The 18,660-nt window shown below is 39.2% G+C and overlaps 3 protein-coding genes across 3 annotated transcripts; all 3 read left to right on the top strand.

Moving 5' to 3' along the window:
• The first annotated feature begins 3,360 nt into the window (after positions 1–3,360).
• On the top strand, positions 3,361–4,539 carry foxq1a (forkhead box Q1a). The gene has a single exon (XM_030752438.1). It carries the CDS (start codon positions 3,510–3,512, stop codon positions 4,329–4,331), a length of 822 nt encoding a protein of 273 aa, XP_030608298.1. The 5' UTR covers positions 3,361–3,509; the 3' UTR covers positions 4,332–4,539.
• Positions 4,540–5,880: 1,341 nt separating this feature from the next.
• foxf2a (forkhead box F2a) lies at positions 5,881–8,663 on the top strand. Its single transcript, XM_030752254.1, has 2 exons — positions 5,881–7,118; positions 8,188–8,663. Exons 1-2 carry the CDS (start codon positions 6,128–6,130, stop codon positions 8,340–8,342), a joined length of 1,146 nt encoding a protein of 381 aa, XP_030608114.1. The 5' UTR covers positions 5,881–6,127; the 3' UTR covers positions 8,343–8,663.
• A 7,389-nt stretch (positions 8,664–16,052) lies between these two features.
• On the top strand, positions 16,053–18,071 carry foxc1a (forkhead box C1a). Its single transcript, XM_030752078.1, has one exon. It carries the CDS (start codon positions 16,279–16,281, stop codon positions 17,695–17,697), a length of 1,419 nt encoding a protein of 472 aa, XP_030607938.1. The 5' UTR covers positions 16,053–16,278; the 3' UTR covers positions 17,698–18,071.
• Positions 18,072–18,660: the final 589 nt, after the last annotated feature.

Consider the following 18,660-nt stretch of genomic DNA (forward strand, 5'->3'; position numbering starts at 1 on the left):
TAACTGAGGAAATATTTTGAGGTGAGACGTTTCTACGATGATAATTAAAATAGTTTCCATAAATAGCACCAAAAAAAAAAAGTAATAGGTATGAAATGATTTGCCTATTTGAACTACTGAATTATAGTTCCAGTTTAGTTCTCTGAAGGTGCCGCTACCTTTACATCTTTCCTCTCACCATTTTAGTCTTCTATAAAGCGCTTCACAAATGAGCTGCAGCTTTGCGCACAATAGCAAAAATGAGTTTGGATGGAAAAGAGAGACACACGCCTTCAGTGGCAAACCAAATCTCTGTCAGGTGGACATCATCAAGGGATTATTTTTAGACTGGAATTTGGCACAACAGTTTACAGATACTAAGCAGGGTTTAAATATTTTTCTTTTATGTGTTTTAATGAGGAGTCATCTGTCCTGAATGTGTGAGACAATAAAGTACTGATAAATATAACTTAAAATACAAAGAAAACTGCCTGTAAACAGTGTCATTTTCTAATAACTTAAAGGCACACACATGTCTGCTTACACCACTTAGCGATAATTTTTTAATTTAATTTTAAAAAATACTTTGAGCTTTTGTGTGTACACACAACTACCTTGTCAGCACTAGTACAAGTATCAGATTACTTCCACATAGTGTGCTTGATGCATACATAAACGTAAGCACATTTCAAAAGTTTGTGTCATTATATTGTTTTTATTGTATAACTTTATTTCATTGCCTCATGTCTTGTTTCTACTAGGGTGCATCATTATCAGATTTTACACCATAAGCTCTTAGGAGCTCAGTAACTTGGTTTGGCTTTCTTTTTGACCCCAGAGGACAGCAGATGTTATTAAATTCAATAAAAACCCACAGTTCATTCACATAACTTTATTTTAATTGTGAAGAGCATAGTGTCAAACAGCCCCTGTTTTTTTACGGATCATTTGATGAATGAAAAGCATATTTTGATGGCAACAGATTTCATTTGTTGTCAAAAATGATGCCAGGACATTACGAGTGTTAATTCAGTTCAGCTCAATTAAATCTCAGGTCACAACGTGGCTTTGTCCACAGCTTTGTTCTTTGCTCATGCAGTCAACTAAAACCTCTGTGTGCCGTCCGAGAAATGAGTGGAAAGATTTTTTTCCTTCAACAAACAATGAAATAAAAAGATTCTTTTGAAAATAGTTGGATTGTTTTTTGAATTAAAACTAAGCCTGGTTAAGTTCCAGACTGAAACACTGATTCGCATAATTTTGGCACACGCAGACTGTGCGTGACCACAGAATGTGCTGCATAGGTACAAGCTAAAGAGCAGCTGGGTTCTTATAAAACTACTACATGCTTGTGAGCAGGCATAAGTTTAGTATACTGGATTCAGAAATCTTGGCATGCCTTTTATTATTTTGGCATAAGTTTGAGATTCTTGAATGTTTTGGTACTGAAAACGGTGCCAGTGAATCACTGCAAAGCATTCCCAACCATCAGGGCATTAGTCATTAAATGTCTGACTATGTACTTTACAGTGTTCCTCATTCCAGCATATCAACAGTTGATATTTCAACAACATCAGGGCTATACTGGCAGTAAACATTCATGGCCAATGTGTCTCTGTTGCTCAACGAACATACTGTTGTCATTACTGTGTTGCTCAGTGAAAAAGCATTCATCATTCTTGGAAAGTTTTCTAATTTTATAAATTAAAGGTATAAGGGCTTTAAAATCAAGGTATATTAATATACCAAGGTATTTTGAAAGCACAGAATTTTATACAGTATATTTATATTTTATGCTAAATACATTTATTTTGTGCTGTATACTGTATGCAACACACAGACGAATAAGGTTTTATATATATATATACATTTAACTCCTGCAATTATACTTTATTTTAACTGTCTTTACAAACAATGTTAAGGGCTATACACATATTATCATGCATATACACGCAGAGACATGGTGTCACAAGCTTTTACACGCACTGAGCAGAAAGAAAACATGGTACGTGAGCTCCTGTCATTGTGTGGTAAGCTTACAGGAATCCATTCTTGACATGCCACCATTCAAAATAGTGACTTCACTCCAGGTTCTGTGTCACACTCAGCGCAAACAGATCATTACCTGAAAATCAAAACATTCACACCAGCACAAACATGTTCAGGCTAACTTCTACAACCACTTACAGAAGGTACACTTTGCATAAACAACAGTTGAATAATTTGGTGCTTGGCACAGTGACAGCATGAGTGTAAAGTCAACACTGAGTTCCAGGTGGTTTTACAAGGATATTATTTTTTTCCGTTTAACTATCTGATGACACTGTGGCAGCACAGCCCGTCGTGGCAATTGTTTGCACATATTTTCCGGAGGTTAGTTAGACAAAGATGGGCTGTTGAATTCAACAGAAATCAGAGGTGACCTGGGGCAGCAGGTGGGAGGAGATGCCGGTTACAGGGAAACACTGGCATTATCCGTTAAGGATGTAATATAGAGTTCACATTGGAATCTGCTGTTTGGTCTGTTTGGTCTTTGCTCCACGATTCGGTTGATACACCTGGTTCAATTGTAATGCAGTTTTCTCGGGCTCACACTGCAAGAGACTTAGTCCTTTTCCAAAGTATTCCAAAACCTCAAAGCAATTTACTAAAACAGAACATTAATCATCATTTGTTAGGTGAGTCTTGGTCAACAGGAAGGACTGGGCAACAGGAAGGACGGGATCCACTGTTTGTTTAAGTGACAGAAACACAATAACACAAGTTTCCATGTGGGCTGTTAAAATGGCATGGCATTAAATGTTCACACCTCAGCACTGAGCTTTGATACGAGAGCAGGTGAAAATGTGGAAACTGCTGGCGCAGAGACCCGAGTACTGTTTAAATATTACACACCAGCATGGAAAGGTGGCGCAGTTTGTTTGTTTCCACCATAAAAGGGTTGTCAAAAATAATAAGATGAAATAAATTATTGCCCATACAACGAAAGATAGCTCTGGCTGTGATTACATTGCTTCCTGAATGTGACAAATACAACTACCTGCGGGGACCGCACCTTAGAAATGCAAAGGAAGTATACGCCCCCTGGTTGTCTCAGGTGAAATAGTCCAAAGGTGTGTGTATAACCTTTCACAGGTGACACTTGCAAACGTGCTTTGAATGAGGTATGAACTGAATATTTTATAAATATTATATTATATGATCATAATGATTTTTTTAAAATTATGATCACTGTTTTATTAAAGAAATGGGAACACAATGTAAAGATGTTTTATGATATTCCAAATGTTTTAAAATCATATGCCCCGCCCTCTTGGGCTGGTCCTAAGGTGAGCCGTCTATAAAGTGCCGCTAACGCGGACCCTAGGTGAGACGGGCTTCAGCGCGTTCGCAGGTATGTGAGAGAAGGCACACTTCTTTGGATACAGTTCAAGGCACTCCGCATCTTAACGTACGAAAGGCTCCGGACTTTACGCAAAGAGCTCTCCGGACTGAAGACTGGACAGATATTACTGAGCAGCACACTAAGCATGAAGCTGGAGGTGCTGTGTGGAAGTCACTATGACATGAAACATTTCGAGGTGTCAAGTGATGCTGAGGGTAATGAGCGATCTCCATTCCCCCCTGAAGAGGAGCTGGGGTCTGATGGGGACTGCGTGGCCCACAGTCCTCCACCTGTTACCCCGTGCGGCGGCAGAGGCAAGTCCAAGCCGTACACACGGAGACCCAAACCCCCGTTTTCATACATCGCTCTCATCGCTATGGCCATCCGGGACTCACCCAGTGGACGTCTGACTTTGGCGGAAATAAACGACTATTTGATGAAAAAGTTTCCGTTTTTCAGAGGCACTTACACCGGCTGGAGGAACTCGGTCCGTCATAATTTGTCTCTTAATGATTGTTTTCTCAAAGTGCTCCGGGACCCTTCGAGACCTTGGGGAAAGGACAATTACTGGATGCTTAATCCTCATAGCGAATACACTTTTGCTGATGGGGTGTTCCGGCGCAGAAGAAAGCGCATCAACAAAAAATTCAGCGGGGAACAAGACGAGTCCGTGCACACAGAGGAGCCGCAGCGCATTCATCAGTCTACGCCGACCACCAAGACTGATTCCTGTCCCAAGTTTACCAGTTCATTCGCTATTGAGAGCATCCTCAGTAAGCCGTTCAAGAGAGACTTAAATAAAGAACATTTACCTCTCATTCCTGCCTTCACCTGGCCGTACTACACTGAACTAATGACGTGTCATTCAAACACACCTGCCTCATTTCTATATGTCAAGACACCCTGCCATGTGGATTCCAGTGTCCAGCATGTATTAAACCCCTATGGTGGTGGGTTTCTTTCATAGACAGTCTTGCAATATCACAAAGAAATGTGGACTTATTACTCGGTGATTCAAAATCATCACTGTGCACTAGTGGTGGACACTGAGGATGAAGACGACCAAAGACAGACAGAAACCACTTTCATCTGAGTTGGGACTTGATTTAATCTGACATAACTGTGGCGGGATGGTGTTTCCCTTTTATTTTTGTAGTTTTTTGTCCTTAAAGCGTTCTCAAACTTGATATTTAACAATCTGTAATAAATGTTACTGAACAGAACATTAACTTTATTTCTTCAACGAACCTGTTCAAATGTGCACTTTGACTGTTTTTGTATCTTTTTATTTTCAGAACTATGAAATAAAAAATTAATAATAATAAAATAAAAACGTTGTGCTGATCTGTTTTCTGTTGTTGTGGCCTGGCATTATATAGCTCATAATAACTGCTTTATGTTTTAATTAACTGCCAGTGCAATTATAGCACTATTCACCAGGGCGTATTCATGTGACACCACCTCGCAACTATTTTCGGAATCCTGCACTGCCCATTATTTATAATAATAATAATAATAATAATAATAATAATAATAATAATAATAATAATAATAATAATAATAATAATTTGGCTGTTCTTTTTTTTTTCTCTTTCTGCTTCATGCTGCCAAAAGAAATATAATATAGGCCGAATATTTACTTTTCAGTGTTCATGAAGCTCATTGCTGCCGGACAGGGGCATCCAGTATTTATCTTTTCTGTCTGGCGCTGCAAATAGCTGTCGCCTCAGTCACCACATACTCAGAAAAGGGTTTATAATGCTCCGATCGGAGTCAACTCAATTTGAATCAAGCATAGAAATAAAAGTATTCCAGTTTGTCCTGTTTTTCTGAGACTAGAAAGGAAAATTTCTTTTAAAGCAGCATCCTGGATGCTCGGGTTTGATGTAGACAGTCTGGCCAGCCTGTGCTTTTAACTTTACTGATGGTATAAAATTATTTCATGTCTTAAGCCTTTTGACGTGCTCTAACTACTGCACGGAAGAAATGAAGTTTGTATAACGACAAGTTCGTATTTTATCATCTGAATCCTTCCAAAGACTTTTGTTAGATTGACTACTTTCAGGATGTAATCCAGGCTCCGAGAGGTAAACTGACACTTGGGCGCTGTGTGTGGTATGTTGGCACGCTCTGATGGAAAAAACATGCTTCAACCTCTCATGTCAGAGCCTTTAACCCTGAACAGATCTCAACCAAATCAGGCTGCAGAGCTTTACAACCTAAAGCTGCAAGCGGTCATTTTCAGTGTTTTGCAGTAAAAGGAGTTAGAAAGGAAATCATTTTAACTCGTTCAAACTATGTGACTTCATTCATCATGATGTCGTGACAAATGCTAGTCTGTCAAATGTGCACAGAGATGTTTTGGAAAGTGAGTTGTGGGAGGAGATTTGTCTCACTTTAGTGCGCTGTGTCCGGCTTCTACACTGGATACTTGCCAGATGGGGAGGGAGTAGTTCCTGGCGATTTCTTGGAGGGATTTGGGGGGATAGAGGGGCAGAGAGAGATTTGAGAACTGATAGGTGGTCGAGTTGTGTTTGGCCGGGTGGATATGCGCAAGCAAAGTCTAGGAGCTTTATTTCCCCTCTCTGATGGGATTATTGCCAGCAATGGGCAGAGAGCAGAAGGAGGGTCAGCGGCTGCGTTTCTTGATTTGCACGATTATAATCTTGCCGAGCATCGCAACGGGACACTGACCTCCTTAAATACTGCTTTAGGAAACCTTTAACAGTGCTTGAATTACAGGAAAAGAGAGTTGCGGGTTATATGAAACCAGAAAGAGACACAACTATGACCACTGAGAATTCCCAGCAACATTTGGATCCATCCAATCCTCTGCGCTCCAGTCCAGCGGCCGGTGCTCTGAGTGCAGCTCTGCTGAGCGCACAGTCAGTGATGGAGAGCGCGCATAATGAATCAGCCAAAGGGAAAAAGGGAAACTCCGGCTTGAGGCGACCCGAAAAGCCTCCTTACTCATATATCGCCTTGATTGTGATGGCTATTCAAAGCTCGCCAACAAAACGGCTCACTTTAAGCGAAATATATCAGTTTCTTCAGGCCAGATTCCCTTTCTTCAGGGGCTCATATCAGGGATGGAAAAATTCCGTCAGACACAACCTGTCTCTAAATGAATGCTTTATAAAACTACCCAAAGGTCTGGGGAGACCTGGCAAAGGGCACTACTGGACTATCGACCCGGGTAGTGAGTTTATGTTTGAGGAGGGCTCGTTTCGTCGCAGACCTCGGGGGTTCCGTAGGAAATGCCAAGCTTTAAAACCAATGTACAGGATGATGAATGGTATCGGGTTTGGTGCATCCATGCTATCCCAGAATTTTGATTTCCAATCACCCGCAGGCTCATTAGCATGTCATAGCAGCTACAATTTGGACTTAATGGGTAATGCAGTTCCAGGCTTCGATGGACTCGGAGGAGGACATCACATCCCACACATGTCATCAAGCTCCGGGTCGTCATATATGGCTGCATGTCAGGTGGCCTCTAACTCAGACTATTGCCCCGACAGCAGCAGCAGCCCCCTGCAGTCCTCCCCAGCGATGATAGGCACTTTGGACTGTCAGTCTCCATATGCAAATACAGCTTCACACTGGAATACACCTGGTGTATCGTCATACATCAAACAGCAGTCGGTGAGATCGAGCAGTCCAAACTCCTCAGCTGTGCACACGGGAATGACATCTTACTCTCTGGATCAGGGCTATTTGCACCATAATGCTCGAGATTCTTCTGACATTTCAGGTAGACCCTTATGCATTTTATTACCTACAGTACACTATTTCAGTGATCTCTGACTCCTATTCGCTAGTTACTAGATTCACTTAAGGCCGAGATTAATTGATCATTTATCCAACACAACTACGGCCACCGCTCTTTATGTAAAATATCCGGCACATTTAGTAGATTTACATGTTTCACATTCATTAAAACATAAAACGATATAGAAACATTTTCTCAATGCATTTTTATTTGATCAGGTTTATTTAAAGGGCCATCTATACATAAAACAAATCAATTTTTAATATGTTACCTAATTATCCGAATGCAGCATGTTAAACAGAAAAGTACTCTTTAACGCTAACAAGACGATTTTTGTTATTTATTTATCTTTTTTTTTTTTTTTAAATCATGCATCAAAGTATTGGGGTTAAACTGTGGCACACATGGGCTTGTGTTTAATTTTATTTATTTATGTATTGCTATTATAATTACTTTGCATTTTATTGTTTGATTGCATCTGCACAAAAGATTTTTAGAGGCCCCTGTGCTGTAAAAATGTAGGCCTAATTACAAAACAATGGTAGCTCATAAAAACTGTAAAGAAAGCTTTTATTGATTTCAACGCAGAGTCGTTAACTTCTTTAAGAATACCCCACCTGCTTCCAAAGCTGTTTATAGAGTCTGTTAGTGTATTATTGATTAGTCTGTGAACATTTATTTTTGTTTTCCCACTACTGTTCATGGATTATTAACAAGAAAAGCGTTATTGAATAAAATTATATTTTTAAATAGTTTATTTTTCTAAATATAAAATCAGGAAAATCAGCAGACATGGTTGATTTGCTTATCAGAATTTGGATGAAAATGCGTTAATTCCCTTGTTCAGGCAGAAAGACAACGATCCAACTTACCACCACTTTAATTAATTAAGAAAAAAAGAAAGAAAGAAGCACCAGCCAATTTTAGGTTTAAAATTAGGTAAAAGGAAAGGCTCTAAACGGGAGACACTTTTTTGGTTGCGTGCATGTATAAATCCACAGCTCGACTAAAGAAATGATGATCTGACCTCTTGTATCCTGTTTGTTTACAGTCGGACTGTCTCGATATTCCAGCCACTCAGCTCCTATGCGTGACAGGAAGGACTTCGTTTTGAATCTTCATCCCAGCACCGGTGGATCTTATTATCATCAGCTTCACCACCATCACCAAAGCGTCTATCAGGACGTAAAGCCATGTGTAATGTGACAAGAAGAAGCAAATGAGTTCCTAAAATAAAACTCGCAAATCCACTTCATTTAAATTAAGCCTTTGGCAGAGTGATTCTAACATAACTTCCTTATAAGGCAGCTTATAGAGCAGATTTTTTTTTTCCAGTGAACTCTGACCTTTCATTTTTTAAGTAATCATTTTGTTGTGGGGACCTGTTTTAGCACTTCACGTTTTCCTTATGTGAGCCTTACTACACATGGATAAGCAAAATGTATATTGTACTGAAAAAGGTCGATATATCTGAACTTTTTCGTGCGCACTTAATTTTGTTTTCCTGGTGGTTAAATTGTTGCTACTCGCCTGTAATAATACTCAATCATTAAAGAGATTTATTTTTGAAAAGATCATTTCCAAGTGATGTCTTAAATACTAAATGATATATAGTAAAGCTTATATACAAAGTATTTATTACTAACAGTATATATCATTTGAGTCATTTGAGTGACCTCTATCATTTCCCTTCATATGAGACATTTCCAAAATGTTGTTTTTGAAGAGTAATTTTTGTTTCTTTGCAGCTCAGCATACTTTTTTAAAAGAAGGAAAACTAGTAGTCCTTTTAAAACAAACAAGGGAAAGACAATACAAACTATGAGAAAGCATGCTTAAAAGAGTCATCAGGGGATTCCAGTTGTGCCATGGGTGCGTTCTTCTTAATTTAATACATATGAACAAAGTTTAAGTATAGCTTATTAGATCTGATTTTTAGACTACTGCACATTATATTATGAAAAGACGGGTTTAAAAGAAAGTCGTTTTTTTGAGGATGTTTATACTTTGAGGATCATTTATGTATATGCTGTGACTTCCTTACATTATACTTTTGCCAGAATAGCCTAACCGATGGAAAATTGAATACTGAAACTGAGTAGCCAAAAAGAAGGGACAAATGGCACATACAATGAACAGTTCTGTAGTGACACGAAACCGTTCAGTCCTCTTCTGTCCCTTTTGGTTTGACTTGCACTGCCATCTCGTGGAGGTCTTTGGAGTTCAAATAAAGTCTCTATTTTTGTTATTTCCAAAGAATTTAAATATTGTGCAGAACAGCCAATTGGGTATTTAATCACATTGACATACGGCATGCAGACAGTACAGAAGTAAGGTATCACAAGCATAAACAGGAACAATATGGAGAAAAATCAAGTTGTTCTTCCGGTATAGGTTGAGGCTCTGGACCAAACTAATCTGCAGAGATACTGTATCAGCAAATATGACTAGAATAAACCATATTTGGCAGACTAATGCCAAATAAGGCATAGTGTGCTCACTCTGATGTTTGAGGTACCCATCTCGGTTAATTGCCCACATATTAATCTAGTTCTATTATTATACATTATTATATGATTGTTATAGATTTACATATTTACATATTACATTATTATTGCTAACATAATACATATTCTTAATATGAAATTACATTTTAAAAATTTTTACATAAGTGTAATTTCCCAAGGACAACGGCACGTGCATCTAGAGGGCTCAGATCCATAGGGGCTCTAAGACCCAAAACAAAAAATGGCCATAGTTTGCTCTTACTTTGTATACTGAATTTAGTTTTTTTAAAGCATGTTTCGTTTTACAAATTGATGACACAATGCTTAATGAACAATAATCTTGTCTTTGTCATAAATGCACTTACGCCCTTTTGGCATTAAATTCTTCTGTGCATTCAGAGTTAAGTCTAACCCTAGTAACTCTATTTCTATTAAAATTTTAGTAATTTTAACAGTAGATAGAGCACATCAATAGCTTTCATATGTGTGTGTGTGTGTGTGTGTGTGTGTGTGTGTGTGTGTGTGTGTGTGTGTGTGTGTGTGTGTGTGTGCGTGTGCGTGTTTTGACCAAAATGTCACTTACGCCCCTATGACTCCAAGTCCTCGATCTTATTACATAAATGTTATTAACGTCTCTGCTGTCCATGGTGCTGAATATTTTACTTTGATCTGTTATATGCAAAACAATATATAGCATTTCAAATTCTAATACTGACTCGGTATATACGGATAAATACACTGAGTTGCCGTTTATAAGATACGGAGATCAGTAATTCAGAGTTTGTCCATGTACAAATCCGGACTGGTGAAGCCAACAATTATTCGTTATTGCCATTAATGCCCTCATGAATGTCGTAGTGTGGATAGGTGTGATTTTACGGGATAACGGTGACAAGACAAGAGTGTCTTCCTTTATCCAGGAATTCTGCTGACGAATCACGTTAAGGTTAATAAAATTTCATCTGGCAGCCACAGGCCAAAATTCTAGTATTAGATTTTACAAACTAAGATGCCGTTTGTCCGACTGAAACCCCCCCCAAAAACAAACGTTTTACGGTTTTACAGTTAGAATACCATCTGGAAGGCCTGGGTTCGATTCCACCTTGGCCCAGGCCTCTCCCTGTGTGGAGTTTGCATGTTCTCCCCGTGCTTGCGTGGGTTTCCTCCGGGTACTACGGTTTCCTCATTCCAAAGACATGCACTTACTGAGGTTAGGTTAATTGGCTACTCTAAATTGCCCATAGGAGTGAATGAGAGCGTGAGTGTGAAAGGTTGTTTGTCTCTCTGTGTTTGTCCTGTGACAGGCTGGCGAGAAGCGGATGGGTGGAAATATTTTAGGCAAACAACAAAATATAAAGTTATTATAATACTGGAGACAGCCAAAAGCTCACCACTTGAAATACAGTATGCCGGCAAATGATGAAATGCATTTAACTGCATGATGATTTTGCCTTCTGCAACACGAGTCTCAATGCCCTGCGCTGGCTTAGGTAGTTTCAGGAATGCGATGGCTGACATCCTCTTAGTTTTTTGACTGACTGGTCTGCGTGTCCAGAAGGATGAAAGACAGACGACAGAGCAGCTAAAGATGACGACGAAAGAAGCTGCAAGAAGAAAATTCATCAAATGAAATGCCGGGCAAAACAGACAATGCAGTTAAAGATGTCATTAAAGGGAATGCAACCGAAGACCGCTAGAGACAAGTGTCCCATCTATTAGTCACTGAACTTATGGGTCAGAGAAATGATTTCCTCCTTGACAGTCTCGACGACATTGCCTAAAAGTCACAAATAGGTATATATGCTATATTTATTATTGATTATGAATAAATTAATAGAATAAAACAATTGCAATAAGACAAGCAAGCTATAATTAAATATTATTCATTATTACTATTACATTAAAAACATTTTATGAAATACTTTATCAAATTTTTTAGCATAATTATTAAAATAAGATATCTAGTGAAATTGCTTTAAGCAAGGAAAGTAAAAAGCAGAAAACACAGGGATCAAATGAGATCCAATGACTGTAAACAAGTCTAGGTTTAGAACAGAATGTTAAATTACAGTATTACCTTAAAAATACTGTGAAAATTACAGCATCACTAGATATATATATCATATAAATTATAGTGTGACACTAAAAAATAAAGTACAATTACAGAATCAGTATTTTTTTACAGCATTGTCCTAAAAAATACAGTATCAGTCTATAAAAAACAACAGTAAAATTTTACAGTTACCTATTGGCAACCTTGCTGCCAGTAGTTTACTGTGAAATGTATTGCTTTCCTAACAGACATTTACATGCTCACTAACTCCATAAGCCAAATGACTAAAGAAATTAATGATCACAGGATTTTGGTTACAGCATCTTAGTTTATATATGCATTTATATGAATTGATTGTACTTCACTTGCCATAGAAAGATATATTAAAATAGTTTTGGTTAAATTTAAGGTAAGGGTAAAAATGAGGAAGGCAATGTTTTCACTAAAAGATAATGCTTATACACTGCAACCACCACAGAAACAGTCCTTTAGTATGTTATTTCTACATGCTAAATTAAATACACAGAATCTATATACTGTCTGTTTACTCTTTCAGATGCAGAGGCCTGGTAATGGCAAAAAAGTTTAGCTCTACATGTTTGCCACGTTGAACTAGATCATTACTTAGAGTGCCAGAGATAATCTTTATGTGTGCATTCTGGTAGCCTAAACCACCTGTGGAAATTATTTCACTTTATCAGCATATTTAGTACATGAAAACAACAAGCAGGGTTTTATGATCTGTTCTGAGCGATGTTTCTCAGTATTTAAAATTGTGGCTTTCCTTCAACTTTTCGTCTTTTCTCTTCTGCTCAGTAACAACTGTAGTACTGAAGTGGATCGAGAGATGGCAGCAGTCTCTAAAAAAATGTTCTGCAAGCCTTTGGTCTTAATGCTGCTCAAGGGGGTTCATGTCAATCAATAAATGTCATTAAAAATTCTTAATATACACAATTATCAAATACACGAAAAAGGACATATTCTTTGGCCCCTGGGGATTTTTCTGTTTAGGAAGCTACTTTGTTTTTTTTAATTATTATTATTATTATTATGAAAATTTGGGTTTGAAGCTGAAGTTGATGGCCAGAACAGTGAGAACTAATAAGGGTTAAAATAATTCTTAACCCTTACATTCTGTCCGTATTTTATGACTTCACAGTGGTCCTGCTCAGTTTTGACACAGGCCTGGAATTCCTTCATAATAAATGTCTACACCAAAATTTAAACTATATATCTCTTTAGTATGTAAAAATACCCTATCTATGATTAATAAATGGATGATTAATCCTTAAATTAATATTTCAGAAATCAGGAAGAGTGTATTATTTATTTATTTATTTTTACAATGCAGTTTTGCCCTGATTTACTTAAGATAAGATAAAACTTTAATGATCCCATGACGGGGAAATTTGTGCATTACAGCAGCTCAATACAGAGAAAAAAAAATGAAAAGGATGAGTAAGAACAAATAACTAAACTAAAAATAACTAAACTAAGACATGAAAACATAACAAGCATCGAGATTTAATTCTATTTTACTGAAAATAAAAACAAGAACATTCTGGAACTGCTGGGATTTATTATATAACCATGTATGTATAACCAGTACAACTACTTAACACTGTTCTCAGTGCTATATCATTAAAAAATTCTCATAACCATATATAATTACTAATATGAATTAATTCAATGGTAGTAAAGAAAGTAAAAAATTGCTTTTTGAAACTTATTTTGTGCATTCAAAGCAGTGGTAGGCAACCTTATGTGTATGTAACTTTCACTCGTGTTTCCCACACTCACTGAAGCGGCAGCTCAGGAGTCTTTGCAGTATATTCTTATGAGCTCTGCTTTAATCTCAGCTCTCAGTTATTTAATCTCACTTAGCTCAGAATTAATGAATTCTAGTTTGTTTATTTTTAGATTATTTAGCTACATTGCAGGTTTTGTGTTTGCAGGTGCGGATTTTTCACTTCTGTGTAAAGACACCCTCTGACTTCTGTATGACCTCTATTCCTTCCGTGCGCCGTATACGGTCACTCTTATGGCCCCTTCACATAGAAAATTGCATGTGCAGCGCCGGCCGCTAGATTGAGTGAGTGGCCCAAAATTTGTGCTGTGCTGGCGGATGCGCTCTCTCGTTTGTGCCCGCCCGTGGTCCCTGTCATTCTTCGGTTGTATTGGTTGCGCGAGTGTACGTCACAGCGTGCTCCCCGCACTAGCTCAGCGCACCGGCAAACCATTCATGCAAGCCATGATAAATGAGGGGCTTCATTTGTTGCGTTGTATGAGAAGGGCCTTTTATGCCCAACAGGATTCTGTCTCTGCGGGAATCTGGGCAAATATGGTGGGAACGCAGACGCTTCTTATGACAGTGTTAAGGTCCCCCTTGAACTCTGTCACCACTGTTCTATTAAGAAATAATTCCATCTGATTTCTGGAAATCAGTTGAACTTCATGAACTCAGCTAAGACAGACATGAAGACAGGCTGCAGCTTCAACTGTGCCTTTTCTGAACACTAGAGGGAGCCAAGTTCATAGCGATGGTGATGAACGGCAGGCTCCCTTCTCAGTTTCTTCCTTCCTTTTTTTCTGCAATAAAATTTAAATTAGCTTATTTTTCATAATCACAGTATGATATTTGTGTGATGAAACATTAGTGTTTCAGCAAAAACCAAACAACAACAACAACAACAACAACAACAAAAATACAGCTTATAAAATAGTTCATTCAAAAGTCACTGTTTCAGATTTTTACCATATTGACATGTTTGTATTTTCTTTACCGGGTTGTTTCCTATGATCCCGGCCTTTAGTATCAAAAAAAATTAGGAATTATGAAGGAGAAACAACGAAATCAATAATCAAAATAAATACATAAACAAGAGAAACCGGTTTTGACCGTTAACAGAACAAATTATATTAAGAATATTATTTTATTGATAATAGCTTCTTTATCAGTCTTCATTATTGGTACTGACACTAGTTAATAAAAAGCCATAAAAGTTGCGTTTATTGATTTGACACTTTGTAATGTTTTCCACAGTGGATTTTTTTTTTTTTTTAAATAAAGAGTTAGGGAGGCCTGGGTGAGCAGGCCGTGGTACTAAGTAAAAGGCCCGTCGTGAATTGTGTAAACAGCCTAGGGCGGTGGAAAAAGTTCATGCCCGGGTCCATGTAAGGAGAAACCAGGCCACTGCACGGATATTTAATTAAGACGACCTGCGGAGGATTACAGCGATATTGGGACTGTAACCTTGTCTCGCAATGATCATTAACAATTTCATGCACCGTCGCTCTTGACAGTCAGGGGACATATAGGGCCCTTCAGGGTCGGCTGGTTTAACTTTTTTGCGTCTTTGACTAAAATGTCTTTTTGTTCTGATTTGCGCTTCAGGCCTTAGCCTTTTATATTAGAAACTCATTAGAGGCTTTTTAAATTATACGATAAATTGCATCTGGGTAAAAAAACAAACAAACAAAAGCTGTATATGTAAATAATTGTTTGCTGATGCTAAAATTATTCTCTGTGGTCCAGTTTTGTTTAGGAAAATAATTTCCAGATGAGCCTTCAACATCAGCACACAACAGATATTCAAATATTTTTGATGAAGGGCCACACATGAAAGGTGTCGTCCCATTTGGTTCCCGGTTCTAAATGCTTTTCTTGAAGAAACTCTCACACCTCTGGTCACCCAAAGCCCAAACTGTCTCTGATTCTCGTTGTAATGAGATCGCACTTAACGCCCACCGCCAGTGCCGTGAGGGTCTCTCCCGCTTTGATCTCACACTGACCTGCTGCTGGTGTTGAGTGTGTTAACTGATGAAATACACTTTAAAGATCTTGGCCATTTGGTTCACTGGTGTCGGCATCTTTTCTGGTAAAAAGTAAACAATTAAAGAACTTCTTGTTAAGAGCAATGACCATAAAAGAAAATGTAAAAATAAATAAGATATAATTTTTAAAAGAAATACCGGAAAGATTTCAAACACCGAAAATAATGTAGAGTTACTGAATTTGTACATTTGAAATATATCTGTGTTGTTTCTGCCTTTTCAACTTAACTATATTTCTTATAGAAGATGTCTATGCTTAGCAAAGCGTGAGGGGATATGCACTCCACGAGCTGACTGTGTACATGCGAGTTGCTCTGTCATGTCCGAAGTCTTGGCTGGAGTGGACTGGGAGTTAGTGACACCTCCTAAGTTTTTTTTTTTTTTTTCTAAAAGCCCTGAGCTTTCTTCTCCCTTTGCACGCCCTGACTTCCCATTGGACAACTCGTGCACTTTTGTGGGCGGAGCTTCCCTGGCAGCAAAAAAGGAGGAAAGAATTTAACTGCGCAAAAGTCCTGTGTAGTGACGGATGTCCAAAGTTCAGAAGTTTTTCGGTGTGCGTTCGTAGGGACACAAGGATGGGGACAGCTTAAACAAGTTGCACTGCGGTTAAGACTTTTCCCTCTTTTACTTTTTTAAGTGAGCAGCGAAGAACTGTGATTTGAGCGCTTCAGCCTGCAGAGGAGGGAGAAGTGGAGCTCTCATTCTGCATTTTTTTGGAACTTTATTTTTGCCGGATCAAATTGAAGACATGCAGGCTCGCTATTCTGTCTCCAGTCCCAACTCACTGGGCGTCGTGCCGTACATCAGCAGCGACCCGAGCTACTACCGGGCCGCAGCCAGTGGGGGATACACGGGGATGCCAGCACCTATGAACATGTACTCTCATGCGGCTCATGACCAGTATCCTGCCAGCATGGCCCGGGCGTATGGACCGTATACCCCCCAGCCTCAGCCCAAGGATATGGTCAAACCCCCTTACAGTTACATTGCGCTCATCACTATGGCTATCCAAAACTCACCTGACAAAAAGGTGACCCTGAATGGGATTTACCAGTTTATCATGGAAAGGTTTCCATTTTACCGAGACAACAAGCAGGGCTGGCAGAACAGTATCAGACACAATCTGTCTCTGAATGAGTGTTTTGTCAAAGTGCCCCGTGACGATAAAAAACCCGGTAAAGGCAGCTACTGGACCTTGGACCCCGACTCTTACAACATGTTTGAGAACGGGAGCTTCTTGAGAAGGAGACGACGGTTCAAAAAGAAGGACGCACTGAAAGAAAAAGAAGAGCGGCTGCAGAAGGAGCTACAGCCGAGGCAGCAAGGCCGGGAGCAGGAGCAGCCGGTGCAGGGCTCCCAGCCTGTTAGGATCCAGGATATAAAAACTGAGAATGGGGCAGTCACGCCACCACAGGCTGAGTCGCCTTCTTTGAGCACCGTCCCCAAAATCGAGAGTCCAGACAGTAGCAGCATGTCCAGCGGGAGCCCCCATAGCATCCCCCCCAGTAGGTCCATCGGTATGGACAGTTCCGAGCACCACCAACATCACAACCAGGCCTCGACGCAGGGCTTCAGCGTAGACAACATCATGACCTCCCTTCGGGGATCTCCACAAGGGGCCACTGAGCTCAACTCCAGCCTCACCGCCTCCACCAGGACAGGTATAACACCGTCTTTGTCCTTAAACTATTCTCCAAGTCAAACATCTGTCTATAGTTCACCCTGTAACCAAAACTCCATCTCCACTACCTCCAATGCTACCTATCATTGCAACATGCAAGCCATGAGCCTTTACGCTGGGGACAGATCTAGCCATTTGGCACCGAGCACCACCGTGGACGAAACGTTGCCAGATTACTCAGTCACAACCACCTCATCCTCCCTGTCCCACGGCAATCTAAACTCTGGGCAGGAAAGCCACCATCCCCACCAAGGAAGGTTGACCTCATGGTACCTCAACCAGGCCGGGGACCTGGGCCATCTGGGTGCAGCTTACCCAGCACAACAGCAGAACTTCCATGCAGTCAGAGAGATATTCGAATCCCAAAGAATTGGCTTGAATAACTCACCGGTGAATGGGAATAACAGCTGTCAGATGTCATTCCCACCAAGCCAATCCATCTATCGCACATCGGGAGCTTTCGTGTATGACTGCAGCAAGTTCTGACCAAAAACAGGCTCAGTATTTCCCTCGCGGTGTTTGAACTCATTTAGTTAAATCCAGCGTTGCTGCCCTTCCTTACCTGCCTACCCCTCACATGGACTAATATGAGACAGAAAACAAAAACAGAAAAGACTTGATCTTGGTTTTTCTAAAGAACAGTGTTACTGCAAATAACACGTAAGTCTCCCTTTGCTTTTGTGGCTTTATGTGATGTGTTAAATATGTCAGTTTTCATGGACATGTAAATTGCATATAGTAATTTATTTCTAAAGTGTAGCCGGATATTATGGACCAAACACCAAAAAGTGTTTCTAAATTGAACTGCCTTAAGTGTCCAAAAAAAAAAAAAAAAAAAAAAAAAAAGTTCCATTATAAAAGTAAGAAAAAGGAACGTGTATATCGCCGTACTATTTCAAAGAATCTTCATTTGTTAAAAAAGTATTCTGAAGGATTTGTTTGTTTGTTTAATAAATTGTCATTTTATGTGAGTTAAAGTTACGCCTCATTTCTTACAGACTTGAAAACAGGCTAGTAACTCGTGATGCTTTACGCTCAGTCTGGTCCATGTTAGTTTAGTGAAGTGACCCCTTAGATTTAAATCCTTTAATTGTGTGTGTGTGTGTGTGTTTAGCCAAAAAACAATGTAAAGAAAATGAAATATATTTGGATTGTGATCTGCTGCAAGGACAAGATTTTACTTAAACCAAAAGTGAAACTTCTCTGGAAGTTCCCTTTCATCTTCTTAGTGGGAGATGTAGAAAATAAGAAAAATATTACCATGTATTGTTTTAAGCTTATTTAATGTTCTTATTCATACTTCATACAAAATTTATATTTTTACTGTCCCGTCAGAGGCATTCGGGCTTTATAACAGATGATTAGAACTTAATCATAGACCCTGGAAAGAGCCTGCACGCTGCACAACTTTGTTTTGGACTGCGTTGTGTGTTTACTGGCGCATACCAG

The sequence above is a fragment of the Archocentrus centrarchus genome, chromosome 17 (assembly GCF_007364275.1).
Source record: "Archocentrus centrarchus isolate MPI-CPG fArcCen1 chromosome 17, fArcCen1, whole genome shotgun sequence".
Lineage (NCBI taxonomy): Eukaryota > Metazoa > Chordata > Actinopteri > Cichliformes > Cichlidae > Archocentrus > Archocentrus centrarchus.